General features: G+C 39.9%; 1 protein-coding gene across 2 annotated transcripts in view; it reads right to left on the minus strand.

Annotated features, from left to right (window-relative positions):
- Positions 1 to 17,252, minus strand: part of LOC124128972 (coiled-coil domain-containing protein 125-like) — a 34,681-nt gene that overhangs the window by 11,523 nt on the left and 5,906 nt on the right. The window contains exons 4-5 of one of the 2 annotated variants that reach the window (XM_048393587.1): positions 4,742 to 4,813; positions 978 to 1,063 (exon numbers count right to left, since the gene is read on the minus strand). In XM_048393587.1, coding sequence (XP_048249544.1) covers positions 978 to 1,063; positions 4,742 to 4,813 — 158 coding nt within the window. The remainder of the gene's footprint in view (positions 1 to 977; positions 1,064 to 4,741; positions 4,814 to 17,252) is intronic. The other variant, XM_048393586.1, reaches the window with a different exon arrangement.

Consider the following 17,252-nt stretch of genomic DNA (forward strand, 5'->3'; position numbering starts at 1 on the left):
AGTGCTGTAGATGGACCACCCTGAGTGAGTGAGTGAGTGAGTTGGGTTTTATGCCGCTTTTAACAGTATTCCAGTTATATCACGGCGTGTCAGCTTAATCTGGGAGGAAAGCTCGAAGTGATGCAGGTCTCAGACGTTTACCACTTCGGTGAAACCCACGAGCACGGGTATGGTGCTGACAAACCTAGAAACATAATCGGGGCAAACCAGGATTCGAACCCACAATCATAGGTTTCTGGCGTGCCTAAGGGATGCAACTCTGCACAGCGAATCGCGGCGCCTTAGACGACTGGGCCACCCGTGCCCCCCTACTCCATTCTAAGTCAAGGTTGGTTTGCGTGCTTGTTTATTTGTTTATTGGCACACTCAGCAATATTCCAGCTGTATGATGGCGGTCAGTAAATAATCAAGCCTGGACCAGACAATCCAGTGACTGACATTGTGAGCATCGATCCACGCAATTGGGATACGATGACATGCATCAATCAAGTCAGCGAGCCTGACCACCTGATCCTGTTAGTCGCCTGATACGGCAAGCATAGTCACCTGTTACGACAAGCATAGTCACCTGTTACAGCAAGCAACGGTTGCTGGAGACCTATTGTAACACAGATCTTCACAGGGTTTAAGTCAAGGTGCCTTATCAGGTGAGTGAGTTGGTACCTGCTGCAATTACTGATGATACAAATGTAGATCCAGGACTATAAACGGAGGTGGTTCAAAATTTGAAGTCTTTTGAAGGTGTGTGTGTGTGTGTGTGTGGTGTGTGTGTGTGTGTGTGGGGGGGGGGGGGGGGGGGAGATAAACATACATTGCATATTCTTAAATCTAGCCATGTGTTTCCCAGCAGCACAATAACATAAAACCGTATCAGATATGTTTCAGAAAAATGAAAATGAAGTAAAAAAAATTTACTATCTACCAAGCAAAAACACCAAAGCAAGGATGTTCCCCGACACGCAAGACACGTGGGTTACCTATCAAAGCGAACAGCCCATGTCTGCTGGCTGTCCATGAACGATGTCTCCCGCCATTCAAGCTCAAACTGCAGTTTGTTAACCTCCTACAAGAAATCAACATCATGCACAAACATCAGAACATCATGCACAAGTCAAAGTATTAATGTCAGTCAACATGGTCGATGCTCCGGCAGTCAAACGACCCCTGACTATGTTCATTCAGCATGCAAAATGTTAAGCTGAGTCAAGAAGCATATCAGAACTCGAACAAAATGCAGTCTAACTCTAAAAGGAAATAACATCAAACATGTTAATTGAACATGATTAATGATATAATAATACGAGGTAACTTGTGTTCCCATTTACCGGTAATTACCAGTTTTATACCGGTAAAATTAGGCATGGACCGGTAATTCATGTGACTGCCAAAAAAATTCCTTGCAAGATCATACAGAAATACAGCAACTCCCCATTGATCCAGGATTTACAAGCAAAGATCACATCACCCTGGACCCGTTCCTCAAAGCCATCTTAGCACAACGGCTAGTATATATGGGAGCTATGATCATCTTAGCACAACGGCTAGTATATATGGGAGCTATGATCATCGTAGCACAACGGCTAGTATATATGGGAGCTATGATCATCTTAGCACAACGGCTAGTATATATGGGAGCTATGATCATCGTAGCACAACGGCTAGTATATATGGGAGCTATGATCATCGTAGCACAACGGCTAGTATATATGGGAGCTATGATCATCTTAGCACAACGGCTAGTATATATGGGAGCTATGATCATCTTAGCACAACGGCTAGTATATATGGGAGCTATGATCATCGTAGCACAACGGCTAGTATATATGGGAGCTATGATCATCTTAGCACAACGGCTAGTATATATGGGAGCTATGATCATCGTAGCACAACGGCTAGTATATATGGGAGCTATGATCATCTTATCACAACAGCTAGTATATATGGGAGCTATGATCATCTTAGCACAACAGCTAGTATATATGGGCACTATGATCATCTTAGCACAACAGCTAGTATATATGGGAGCTATGATCATCTTAGCACAACGGCTAGTATATATGGGCACTATGATCATCTTATCACAACGGCTAGTATATATGGGCACTATGATCATCTTAGCACAACAGCTAGTATATATGGGAGCTATGATCATCTTAGCACAACAGCTAGTATATATGGGAGCTATGATCATCTTAGCACAACGGCTAGTATATATGGGCACTATGATCATCTTATCACAACAGCTAGTATATATGGGCACTATGATCATCTTATCACAACAGCTAGTATATATGGGAGCTATGATCATCTTATCACAACAGCTAGTATATATGGGATCTATGATCATCTTATCACAACAGCTAGTATATATGGGCACTATGATCATCTTAGCACAACAGCTAGTATATATGGGAGCTATGATCATCGTAGCACAACAGCTAGTATATATGGGAGCTATGATCATCTTAGCACAACGGCTAGTATATATGGGCACTATGATCATCTTATCACAACAGCTAGTATATATGGGCACTAGGATCATCTTATCACAACAGCTAGTATATATGGGCACTAGGATCATCTTATCACAACGGCTAGTATATATGGGAGCTATGATCATCTTATCACAACATCAAGTATATATGGTATCTATGATCATCTTAGCACAACGGCTAGTATATATGGGAGCTATGATCATCTTATCACAACAGCTAGTATATATGGGCACTAGGATCATCTTATCACAACAGCTAGTATATATGGGCACTAGGATCATCTTATCACAACGGCTAGTATATATGGGAGCTATGATCATCTTATCACAACATCTAGTATATATGGGAGCTATGATCATCTTATCACAACGGCTAGTATATATGGGCACTATGATCATCTTATCACAACAGCTAGTATATATGGGCACTATGATCATCTTATCACAACAGCTAGTATATATGGGCACTAGGATCATCTTATCACAACAGCTAGTATATATGGGCACTAGGATCATCTTATCACAACAGCTAGTATATATGGGAGCTATGATCATCTTATCACAACATCTAGTATATATGGTATCTATGATCATCTTAGCACAATGGCTAGTATATATGGGAGCTATGATCATCTTAGCACAACGGCTAGTATATATGGGAGCTATAATCATCTTAGCACAACAGCTAGTATATATGGGAGCTATGATCATCTTAGCACAACGGCTAGTATACATGGGAGATATGGTCATCTTAGCACAACAGCTAGTATATATGGGCACTATGATCATCTTAGCACAACGGCTAGTATATATGGGAGCTATGGTCATCTTAGCACAACAGCTAGTATATATGGGAGCTATGATCGTCTTAGCACAACGGCTAGTATATATGGGCGCTATGATCATCTTAGCACAATGTGAATCGCACTTATGGGAGTTACGCACAATGAGTATCGTAAGGCAATATGGGAGTTACAAACATCTTAGCATAATGAGTATCGTAAGGCAATATGGGAGTTACGAACATCTTATCATAACGAGTATGGTAAGGCAATATGGGAGTTACAAACATCTTAGCATAATGAGTATCGTAAGGCAATATGGGAGTTACAAACATCTTAGCATAATGAGTATCGTAAGGCAATATGGGAGTTACGAACATCTTAGCATAATGAGTATCGTAAGGCAATATGGGAGTTACAAACATCTTTGCATAATGAGTATCGTAAGGCAATATGGGAGTTACAAACATCTTAGCATAATGAGTATCGTAAGGCAATATGGGAGTTACGAACATCTTAGCATAACGAGTATCAAAAGATCCCTTTGTAGAACGGGCCCCAGATTAAATTTCAGGATGGCATCTAATGCGCCTTAAAACACCCTGATGATTTCAGTTTTTAACAGGGTTTCACTGTATAGCTGACATATAATACTATCAATGATTGTGTCTTCAGAAAAATAAACACAAAGACTAGTTAGTTATTTTTAATGCTGAAATGGAAATCATCTTGAAGTGAGATCATGCAAACAGACCGCTGTAACAGGAGTCCCCCTGTCAGACAGACAATGAAACACTAAAGTAACGACCAATCAGCATGCAGTTAGAGTGTTACACTAAAGTAACAAGTCAAAGAAAGATGATCACACTATTGATAAGTACAAGCAAGATGCACACAATGCCCTTTGTGATGCATCCAGCATAGCGAAATTAACATCAAACTAATCCATCATTCTTATGAAGGCTACTCACATGTTAATTAGAATTTTAAAATGATCTTAATTATATTAAATGAGTCACTGACTCATGAAATCACATCTCTGACTTCTTAAAGAAATCGCTATAATATACACAAGTCAATGCAATGTCTTGTCAGTTTAAAGTTATCATGAGGCAATAACATTCTATGTGAAGATCTTTTTACCCAACTACATATCATATTTCAAAACAAAAACAAAAACAAAAACCTATTTCATGGCCAAAACTAAATGATCCTAGGTGGATCCAGAGGATGTATAAAACCAAATGCGGTAAAATTATCTGAGAGGATTTTGATATTTTGGACCCCTCCCTTTAAAAAATGCTGGATCAGCCCTTGATGATAAAAGCTAATTTTGAAATAGAATTAATTTTTGTTAGTACCATCAGTGATAGGCAAGTTCCTTGCTTGAAACAGTGTGTATATATTAGGTGTATAGAGTCTACACTATAGGCATCTACCATGTCTACAGGAGGGGTGATCTTACCTCTGCCAGCATCTTGCTACACTCCCGCGCTATCTTCTCTGTGATGGTGTACTCCTCTGTCGACTCATCAGCCTGGGCAAACACAGTGAGAGGGAGTGAGTGAGTGAGTTGGGTTTAATGCTTAGAACAGTATTTGAGTATGTCACGGTGAGGTGAAATGGGGTTTAACGTCACATTCAAGATTATTGCATGTATATAGCGCCTATCATGCACATGTGTGTTTGTGGCTGCTGGTACTAGTCCAGATTTATGCCGGTTTTGTATGCTAGATAACCGAGATCCCATGCCACAGTTTAACATGTATATCCTACTCAGACAGTATACTGATTCTGAGCCAACCAGTCCTTGTTTTATCCCCTTAATGTCGAGCGGCCAGTATAGATGCCTTAATGTCGAGCGGCCAGTATAGATGCCTTAATGTCGAGGGGCATTCAGGGTAACAACAAGTACCATCTTATAACGTCTTTTCATACGATGCGGACGGAGATTGAACTACTGACCTTGCACTCTCCGGGCGCACGTTCAATCCACTAGAGCACAGAGGCGGTCAGTTAGTCATATCACATATGTCAGCTTAATGCGGGAGAAAAAACAGATGTAATGCAGGTCTTCGACCTTAACCACTTTGGTGATACCTTCACACAAGGATATGGTACCAGCAAACCCAGAAACAATCTGAGTGAACCTGGATTCAAACCTATGAACACAGGATTCTGGCACACCCAAGGGACACAACTCTTTAAACTGCGATATCTATGCTTAACAAAGATGTGACATATAAGGAAATGTCAAAACCCAGAGTCACTATTTAATCATTATATAAAGTGTTCTAAACATGGTGAATGGTCCTGGGGTTCTTAGGTCAGTCCGTATATATTCAAATCTAGGGACCCTCTTTATTCTTAGGGGGCATGGGTGGCCCAGTCGTCTAAGGCGCCGCGATTCGCTGTGCAGAGTTGCGTCCCTTGAGCACGCCAGAAACCTATGATTGTGGGTTCGAATCCTGGTTCGCCCCGATTATGTTTCTAGGTTTGTCAGCACCATACCCGTGCTCGTGGGTTTCGCCGAAGAGGTAAACGTCTGAGACCTGCATCACTTCGGGCTTTCCTCCCACATTAAGCTGACACGCCGTGATATAACTGGAATACTGTTAAAAGCGGCGTTAAACCCAACTCACTCACTCACTCTTTATTCTTAACTTTTACCATTAGGACCCCTTGACTTTCATGGTTAAATTTCAAACATTGAGTCATATCTACAGCTTCCAAAAACGAACGTTTTCTTTTTTCACTTTCATGCACATCAATTGTTTCACATGCTTGTGTTAAACAAGAACAGGAATATGCATCAAACACTCAGAGTTGTTCCATGTCCATCACTGCCCTACATGCTCAGCAGCCATTGTATCCATTCAATCCCCAGTTTAAAAGAAGAAAGAGTACATGCCCTGGAAGCTCCATACAAACATGCCCGTGAGTGAGTGAGTGAGTGAGTGAGTGAGTGAGTGAGTGAGTGACTGAGTGAGTAAGTCAGTGAGTCAGTGAGTGAGAGAGATGGATATTGACCCCATTAAAAAATATTTCAGATCTATCACAGTATCGCAGTGTCATGTGGAAGCTATGCCCTAAGAGATGCAGGTGTTCAACTTTTACCATTTTGGTGAAACTCACAGCACATGTATGATACCCACACACCATGATCATAATCAGATGAATGTGGGATTCGAACCCACAATCATAGGCTTCTGATATGCCTAAGGGTTGCCACTCTGCACAGCAAGTTGAGACATCCGGGTCCCTTATCCAGGGAATGATATTTTCCTATGTTTGCGCTATCATAGGGAGAGTTGTGTCTTGTATGTTTGTTGAAGAAATTGAAAATTATACTGTTGTTACTATCTTATTGCTTGTTTTGTTATTGACTTTCACAATCTACATGATCTTAGCTAATTTTACAATCTAAAGATCTATTTTGACAATTAAAAATATTTACCAATTACCGTATTCGACGTAATAAGCACCCTGCTCTAATAAGCGCCCACAGTGATATTTGCTATATATGGAGACAAATGAAGCTAAATAATAACCATAATTTCAGATGATCGTAATATCGAACAACACATGATTTCAATAGGATGAATCCACTTCACCATGCTGACACTTCCCAACAAAGGTAATGTAAAACTATCAGCCTATAGCCACCATGATCCTGTTAACAATCACCAGCTGATCATGCACCTCGTGGACATCAATCAATGTGATGCTTTCAGAGACTCGTCCTGCAAACAACAGCATGCAACACAACCAGTGTCGGTGTGAAGCACAAGTGTGACCAGCTGCTGTTGCCTGTGTCAGTGTAGTAGCTGTGGCCGTCACAGTAATGGCAATGGGCTGATATACTGAGAGAGCACAGATAGGAAACATCCCATCCCATACAGAGATCCACATGTGGAATGCAGGGTAGACTAAATGTTTAGTCTCTGAAAATATATAATTTTGAAAGTGAATAAGTGAGTGAGTGAGTGAGTATGGTTTTACGCCGCTTTTAGCAATATTCCAGCAATATCACGGCAGGGGACGCCAGAAATGGGCTTCACACATTGTACCCATGTCGGGAATCGAACCCAGGTCTTCGGCGTGGCGTGCAAACGCTTTAACCACTAGGCTACCCGACCGCCCCATAATTTTGAAAGATAGAAGCATCTACATTGACACTGAAAGCATTACAGTAAGGGCTGGGTGGAAGGGAAAAAATTATGGTTCAGGGACTGTGAGACTGGGATGCAGGTGTGCCACACCCCTTTTTGAAGCATACCAAACATTTATGCATTCAGAAATTTAATAGTTGATCAGGAATACTAAAAGCAGATGTATTACATCATTATTTGGTGCAATATTTTAAACAAAATACACAATTACTGAACGTGAGTTGCCACATTAAAAACACACACCGCTTTTTCACAAAGCTGTATCAATACTTTCAAGGTCACGACGACACATAGAAGGTATCTATTTCCAAGACATACCATCTTCCCGAGGCAAGAGAGTTAACTGACTATAAAAGTCCAGTTTCCACCCTTGCCGAACTAGGCTGGTATTATGGAGTTACATTTTGGCTGGACTGACGAGTCTATGCATAGTCCAATCAAAATCGCGCACCGAAATCGAAATCCGGTTCGTAAACTGTCGTGCAGATTTCAGTCGATTGCAGGATTTGCAAAAAAGCATGTGCACTGCCAACTCGTTGTCAGCAGATATTTTCCAAATCTTTTCATGTTTTTAATCAAGGTGCTCACTAGATTGATGCATTTCGCGATGTAAGACCCGTTTTATCACAATATAGATCTTGATCACTGATCAGATCATCCTGACTGGGCGCAACCATTTTGTGTGAATCAAACACAAGTGATACGAGAGGTGGAATCTGATTGGTCCATAGGCATGATAGGAGAGGCTTTGAAGAAACATAACTGGTAATAGCCACTGGTGGCGCTACGATCGAGCCCAGTAATTCCAGCCTAGTCAGGCAAGGGTGGAAACTGGACTTTTAAAGTCAGTTAACTCTCTTGCCTCAGGAAGATGAAGACATACAGAACAGTGAGTGAGTGAGTGAGTGAGTGAGTGAGTGAGTGAGTGAGTGAGTGAGTGAGTGAGTGAGTGAGTGAGTGAGTGAGTGAGTGAGTGAGTGAGTGAGTGAGTGAGTGAGTGAGTGAGTGAGTGAGTGTGGTCTTACGCCGCTTTTAGCAATATTCCAGCAATATCAAGGCGGAGGAAACAAGAAATGGGCTTTAGACATTGTGGGGAATTGAACCTGGGTCTTCGGAATGATGAGAGAATGCTTTAACCACTAGGCTACCCCAACGCCCCTTTAGAAAGTAACTGTGACCATGTTCCCGTGTATCTTAGGTATTCATGTCGGGTGGGTCCTGAGTAGGACCCTGGTGCCCACAGGACTACCCCGACCCACGGTTAGTCATGTGATATAGTTTAATGATAAAAACTCACTATAGCTCAGTGGTTACACAACATGTCGCTAATGTTCGCATTTCTTTCTGACGATGCACACATTCCCTTTGACTTGCATATGCTTGAGCAAAGATAAAGCTTCAGTCAACTTCCGTGTATGCACAATCTAATCGTTTTATACATGTATATAAACAGTTTTTGCCAGAGCTGCGGTAAAAAAATTCCCAATCAGACATTTTGTTCCCAACTCTTGAGACCTGCAATGGGTAACAGGTAACAGGGGGTGGGATACCCGGGTAGTAAATTTGGACTCATCCCAGCCCTAGAAGCAGACAACTCCACATGTCACACAAGGGTAGACATGGCAACTAGCCTGTTAACTCAAAAGCTTCTCAGGTTGTACCCAAAGAAATTTATCGTTTGCTGGACATAGTGATGTCCTGAAAAAAATACAGTCAAGTCCCGTTAATCCGACATGGTTGGTTGCATATGATTATGTCAGACTAACGAGTATGTCGGATAAACGAAATTAAGTAGTATTAACGTTCGTGATAAAAAAATGGACAACTACACGATAGATACGATACAAACACATAATAAAATTAAAATGAAATATTCATTTTATTATGTTACATTCTTAGCGGAATATGTTTTGAGGTAATCGAAGCATCTGATTAATCCTGTTTTGTTTATTTAAAGCATTAATTTTTTTTGTGAAGCAAGTTTATCTCTGCAGCCATTGTAATATGCAGCTACAAGCCGACTCGTCTCGCATCAAAACACGGGCTGTGTGCTCGCAGGCAGATGACCACAGAGTACGCTGATCACTGTGTCGGATTAACGAGACTGACTAATGAGTGATTTCAGTAATTTGTTGCAAATTAGGTATGTCGGAGTTGGAGTGCGAGACTGTCGGATTAACGGGTCTAAATAGCACTGATTAGATCGGTTACCATCATTAGTGTCAGATGAAGCCGATTGTCGGATTAACAAGACTTGACTGTATGTTGAGAAAAACATCATACAGTCCTCACCACTTGAAATAAAATCACAAAATAACGCGATTATAAAATAACAAAGATAGCTGCTGTGTGCTAATAGTTATAAAGTGACAACAATTACGCCATTAAGTTTTGATCACGTGGTCAAATTGTGAATTGCGGCACCTTAGATGACTGGGATGGCTCAACAGGTTAACTTAGTCATATGAAAGAATCGGGTGTTCTTTAACTTCTTTTGAGAAGGATATAATTGTCAGAAAGGTTGCTCAACAATTCTGTTCTTTCACTTATCATAACATTTATTATACAGTTACAAATATGTTTAAGCCAAACAGTGAATATAGAACCCATCTTTCAAATTGTATATCAAATTGTCCTTCTCACCTATCAAACACATACTATTTAATTACTAGCAACATAAAGCAAATATTTACTAGAAATGTGAATTAGGCTTGAAATAGGAAAAAGGCTTAACATATTTGCATAATGTTACAGTTGTCATGGTAACAAAGCTATATTGTATCAGATACTGCTGATGTGTGGAATCACTCAACCATGGTAAACCACATGGTACATCCAAGAACCTGGTATGGAAATGTTCCTTTCACCAGTAATCCAACCATGCATGACAATAAACGCAATTTTGGAACCTATTATAATTAATTCTTCTTGTTCAGAGAGTAGGAAAAATATTTATATCCCGTATTCGACATAATAAGAGCCCCGCTCTTATTAGCGCCCACGGCGATATTTGCTAATATATTGGCAAGTGAACAATCCCAATTAGCACCCCTTCCGATTGATAAATGTACACAAGACTTATTTATTCGTGTATAATAAGCAAGCTTGTGTTATATACACCCTTAATTATGGGCAATTTAATTCAGGAACAATAGATCAGTCGTATATAAACAGTTTAGGCCATCATAAACCACAAAATGTATCTTTCAACTGTTTTTTCCACCAAAATAATATTCTTATAAGAGCCTCCTATTTCTATTTTTGAGAGCGCCCCTGGCACTTATTATATCGAATACGGTATGTTTTAGTTTCTCTCCAAAGTCTAAGTACATTATTCATCACTGACGCCAGACATGGTAACGACAGGTACCATCTTTTAACGACTTTTGGTGTGAATTATGGGTAATGCCACTTTGAGTGAGTGAGTGAGTTGGGTTTAACGCTGCTTTTAACAGTATTCTAGTTATATCGCAGCATGTCAACTTAATGTGGGAGGAAAGCCCGAAGTGATGCAGGTCTCCGACGTTTATCACTTCGGCGAAACCCACGAGCACGGGTATGGTGCTGACAAACCTAGAAACCAGGATTCGAACCCAAATTCATAGGTTTCTGGCGTGGCCAAGGGACGCAACTCTGCACAGCGAATTGCGGCGCCTTAGACACCGGGCCATCCGTGCCCCTAATGCCACTTTGAACACTTACATAGTGCTCTAAGCTTTCACGAATCAAGGATAACAGATACAATACTTGTGGTCAAAAGTTTCAAAACTGACAGTGACAATTTGTATTGTAAATTTGGAATGATTACAAATGAAACAGCTTGGATGTGGATGATGAAATCCAATTTGTAAGTTACCAGATATGCATAAAACATAAAAACTATGATAAACATGATAAAGTTTAATTTAAACATCAATTTCAATTACTGATCAGGGATTGACTTGGGCCGCGATTCCGGAGCATTGCATCAGCTGACAATGGTGGAGTGCACAACATTTTTTTTATCCCCAATTGACAAAACGAGTGTTTGTTTTTACAAACTAAACAGTTTGGTAGCTCACAAACATCTTATTCCATGATCTACAACTACAACTGTAGACTTTGATCTACATGTATGTGCGTCCATCAGAAATCAAGAGAAAAAAAGGCAATCCATGTAGAGTTTCAAAACATGAACAAATTTCGATTTTTGAATGACAGCAAATAAAAACTAAATGAATATACATACAACTCTTTCTCCGTAATAATCTACAAGTTTCAGATTTAGAAACGATCACATTTTAGGAGGAATTCGCCTAGACGATGACGGCACCAGTGGAAGAGTTCTCATGAACATACCCTCGTGCAAGAATGGCCACCGTGCGTGAATTACAAATTTTGAACTTTTTCTTGTGGCCAAACAGCAAGCCGCCTTCTGTTTGAAATAAACGACTTAATTGTTGCTAATTAAACAAGAAGGTGAACCTGGAGCAATAGTCATTGTATAATGAACTGTCACTTCTAATTAATTGAAAAGACCATATTGATAAGATTTCATTTGATATGGTACACACTTCAGACGGATATATAAGACGGCAAATTTGACGAAAGCTATGGAATGTAAATATTATATTTTTTGCCAACGACATGGAACTCCAATTACACCAGTCGCTATTTCATGTCATCACTCTAAATGTATTGAATTATAATCTAAACACACATTGTTGAAGACCTAGAGTGAGTGAGTGAGGTTTTACGCCGCTTTTAGCAATATTCCAGCAATATCACGGCGGGGGACACCAGAAATAGGCTCCACACATTGCACCCATGTTGGGAAATCGGACCTGGGTCTTCGGCGTGACGAGCTAACGCTTTAACCACTAGGCTACCCGACCGCCCCGTTTTGAAGACCTAGAAATCTGACAACTGCAGATTGTTGTCTCCTGCATGCCAACAAAATGAACAGCTCCTAAAGTAGACAATGACCCGAAATATAAGTCGAATGAATTTTTTTGTTAATACTCATGCTAATATTTTTAGATACTTATTTGGACCCCATTGGTAGCGTTGTAGCAAGGGACCACTGTATTCGCAGTGGAATAATTAATGTTCGAAAATAGGATATCCGAGGATATATCTATACAAACTGGTTATATTACTTGCAACATTATTTGAGTCACAAGTACAAAAAATCAAATACAGTTTTCCCACTGTGTGAAGATGAAATATCTCTAAAAATTAGCAAAATCTCATCACACGCCAAAAAATCTCTTTGCTTTTGGACAAGGTAGATTTTCTCTCATAGGAAAAAATTTACAGGATAATCCCTGACTCGGTGACTGATGGTTAGATTGCCAAATTATGATAGTCATTGATTGAGTTCAACAATATAACTCTTTAATGATAAGCCATGCATCACTGACCACCTGAACATGCTCATTACAGAAAGAGTGAGTGAGTGAGTTGGGTTTAACGCCGCTTTTAACAGTATTCCAGTTATATCACAGCGTGTCAGCTTAATGTGGGAGGAAAGCCCGAAGTGATGCAGGTCTCAGACATTTACCACTTCAGTGAAACCCACAAGCACGGGTTTCGTGCTGATCAGGGCGAACCAGGATTCGAACCCACAATCATAGGTTCCTGGCATGCCAAAGGGACGCAACTCTGCACAAGAAATTAGGGATCATGAATATGTATATTTTTGTGGTGAAGACTGAGCACACAATTTAAAAAAAATATCCCTCAAAATTTCATGATCCCTAATATTTTTTATTCAATATAGTTTTTATTCGTGTACTGTACATGCTGTAGGTCATGACAAACATTGTTGCATAACTTTTCCCCATCAGAATGATGCTGCATGTTGAGAATCACAATAACCATGGTAACACCTGTATGTCCTGGTGTGGAAGACAGGAGTCAAACATCAGTGAATAATGACAATAGAGACCTGATATATTTTAATGAAACTTGCTATGGTTTTGAATTACACAACTAGCATGACAAACAGCATTTTGTGACGCTCCAATCTCTGGAAACACACACCATGCAATTTGCAACTCTAACAGACAGCATACTGTCTGCAACCTGGCCTTCCTCACAACCAACACACCAGAATAATACACATGCATGATGACATTTATTATCATGATTATCATGATTATGCTTATCTTAGCTCATGAAAACCCAATATCTAATCGTTGACACACAAACCTGGCGTTCTCACAAACCATTAAGCCAGGATTTATCTTGATCTGCTCTGAGGCCCCAGCAACATTTATTTTAAATCAAAATTAAAATTTTCCAAGTGAACGAGCGAGAGTGAGTATTATTTTATGCCTCTTTTAGAAACATTTCAGCAATATCACAGCAATATCACAGCAATATCACAGCGGGGGACACCAGAAATGGGCTTCACACATTGTACCCATGTGGGGAATTGAACCCGGGCAATTGAACACTTCAACCACTAGGCTTCCCAGGCCCCCCAAATTTTAATCAGGGCTCCAGACCATTGAGTAATTGGATTAAAATAAGTTTCACGTGATGTATAATTTGTATCTGTTTGTGAACTGGCCCAAGCGACTGAGATGTGTCATAAAGTCACAGTGATGTCCATGTCAAATTGACATTAATCAATTTTTTATGCATTATTCACAGCAATAGAGTTTATGTAAGCAATGGGAAGAAATACAGGTATGAAAGTTCATAATACATTCTGAAATCACGCAGTGCTGTTATGCAAGCAACTCAAAGTCAATTGGGTAATGGTGATTTGTGTTGCATATTTCAAACAATGCACAGTTTATCTGGCATCTCTGTTGTAACCATGGAAACACATTTACATGAAACGGACTCGAATATCACCAAATGATGAAGTATGTGATTAATTTATCCAGGCGTAAAACACACTTATTGCAGACAAGTCCCATGGCACAGTTGGCTCCACATCAAAAACAGATGTACAACGTAATGTCCAAATGAACTCCCTGTCACAAACACTGAGCTGAACTTGTTGCGTTCAGTACCCAAACTGTGGCATACCATAAAAGGTGTACGTACCTGTTTACATACATTCATACATTTATCAAAAATGGACATATATTTATCTTTATTAATATCTTAACAATTGACGATTTTAGCAAGATTGATCAAAGATTATACAGAAATGAGAATGTATATTCTCTCTTTCAGCTGAAACTTCTTTTCAATGGATTCCATAATTTTGGCTGGTTAATGGGGAGTTTGGGGGGTGGCTTCGCCTCTTGAAGCCATCAGACTATAACAAATTTGTGGTCACTTAACTTCGTTGAAATTGCAGATCCGTGGAAGATACTAACCCCTGATTATTATTATTATTATTATTATTATTTTGGGAATGCAATGTTTACATTTTTCATTTGTATAATATAAATAGATTCCAGGTAAAAATAAATTCTTTTGGGTAAAACAAAATGGGCAGATAAACATGATAAACAGAATGTGATATTCATGTTGGAGAAAAGAAATTTCAAATAAAAGTCCACTCATTTCAGTCTTCTGATTTGCTTAATGAAGGCTCCCTTGTAGCTAGGTGCCAACTGTCATTCAGAAGAACAAAGATTTTCACTGGTTGTTGATTTAAAGGTCATGACAGGAATTCTCTGCTAAGTTGGGGACAAGAGAGATGGTGACACCACTTCTGAACTTGAATGGTGCAGGGTATTTAGCATAACAGGATGGATGCATAATACACTGGAAAGATGGAGTGTGTGACTGAGTGAGTTGAGTTACAGTATTCCAGCTATATCACGGCGTGTCAGCTTAATGTGGGAGTAAAGCCCCAAGTGATGCAGGTCTTAGACGTTTACCACTTCGGTGAAACCCACGAGCACGGGTATGGTGCTGACAAACCTAGAAACATAATTGGGGCGAACTGGGATTCGAACCCACAATCACAGGTTTCTGGTGTGCCAAAGGGACGCAACTCTGCACAGCGAATCGCGGCACCTTAGACGACTCAGCCATCCGTGCCCCCCTGGAAAGATGGATGGTGTGCACCTTGATTCAAATTCAATATGTTCAAGATCCTTTGGTTTGTTGTTTAACACCTCTCTCAGCATGCTCAACAATATTTCAGCTATTTGATGGCGGTCTGGACCAGACAACCCTGTGATTGACATCATGTGCATCGATCACGTGCAAGTTGGGATATGATGACATGCATCAACCGTCTGACCACACGATCCTCTTGGTCGCCTTAAGACAAGATTGGGAGCTAAAGACCAATTCTAACATGGATGTTCACTGGGGGAGACGAGCATGAGTTGTTGAATCCCAATTCTAACCCGGATCTTCTCTGATGCCTGTAATTAATCCCATAAGTGTTCTGATAAATACCAGGTTTAAAATAGGCTTGGACTGGTAATTCATGTGATTGCAAATAAAGTATCTTAAAAATCTTTGTTGCTAATCAAAACATCAGCGATATTTATCTTAGTATATTTTTCGAACGAAGTCAGCTTTTCTCTTACCATCAGGACTTTCCCTTATCTATTTTTAGTGCAAGGAAATAACATTTCTCTTTTCTTGGAGGTTAAATAAATGTTTGCAGCGACAGTCTCGAAATATTAAAAACAAAAAGAGAAAACTGTGACTGAAGTTTGTGTGAATGATGTGTTGATCTCAACAAGTGAGTGAGTATGGTTTTACGCCGCTTTTAGCAATATTCCAGCAATATCACGGCGAGGGACACCAGAAATGGGCTTCACACATTGTACCAATGTAGGCTACCTGACCGCCCCTGATCTCAACAAGAAACCTCAGAGACGACATCATAGCATGGAACATGATGTTGAAAGGATTAAAACCAAGTAATTTAATATGTTTTTTTGTTTGTTAAAAGATGGGACTGACAAAAGTTAGATGGGAACTACCAATTTTTAGGGTCCAAATTCAAAAGCCAGTGGGATCACTGATACACAAGTCTGATATCATTCAATAAATGTTCAATGGATACATGGTCTTCCTATGTCAGCATATGCTGACATGCAATTAACAAAGTCATCGATCCACTGAGTTGCTTTGTGCGACAGGTTGGGAACCGATCTAATGCATTCCCAACATGGGGGTGTTCAACATCTTCAATGTCAGACACAGATGTAGACAAAGGTGCAGGGATACAGTTCAAAGATTGTTGGGAGTGAGTGAGTTGGGTTTAACGCCGCTTTTAACAGTATTCCAGTTATATCACGGCATGTCAGCTTAATGTGGGAGGAAAGCCCGAAGTCATGCAGGTCTCAGACGTTTACCACTTCGGTGAAACCCACGAGCACGGGTATGGTGCTGACAAACCTAGAAACATAATCGGGGCAAACCGGGATCCGAACCCACAATCATAGGTTTCTGGCGTGCCCAAGGGACGCAACCCTGCGTAAAATACCCCCCAAAACTATTCAAAACCCAATTACTCTCAATTAACATGCATAAATATCCAATGACACTTTTTCAGCATGCGTACAACGGAGCTAATTTCTTAAACATGATTACAAGCAAATTTACTTTCCGAGTCAAGTCTATATTTAGAACCGTTATATTACATCTAACAATGATCTAAAACATTATTGCATTTTTTTTTAAATCTCAAAATGTTTACTCTTTTGGGGGGAAAACCCAACATAGTGGTGAATGGATGAGTGAAAAAATATTGGTTACCCAATGAAAAATGTAATAACCCAAATAAAATAGAAACCTTCAACATGTTCAAGTAAAAACTCAATTGCTCAAAAAGTTATCTGGATCTCTGATTTCATATCATTTTCCTAACCCAAGGAAAATCAACTGTGG

The sequence above is a fragment of the Haliotis rufescens genome, unplaced genomic scaffold (genome assembly GCF_023055435.1).
Source record: "Haliotis rufescens isolate VD_foot unplaced genomic scaffold, xgHalRufe1.0.p SCAF_12, whole genome shotgun sequence".
NCBI lineage: Eukaryota > Metazoa > Mollusca > Gastropoda > Lepetellida > Haliotidae > Haliotis > Haliotis rufescens.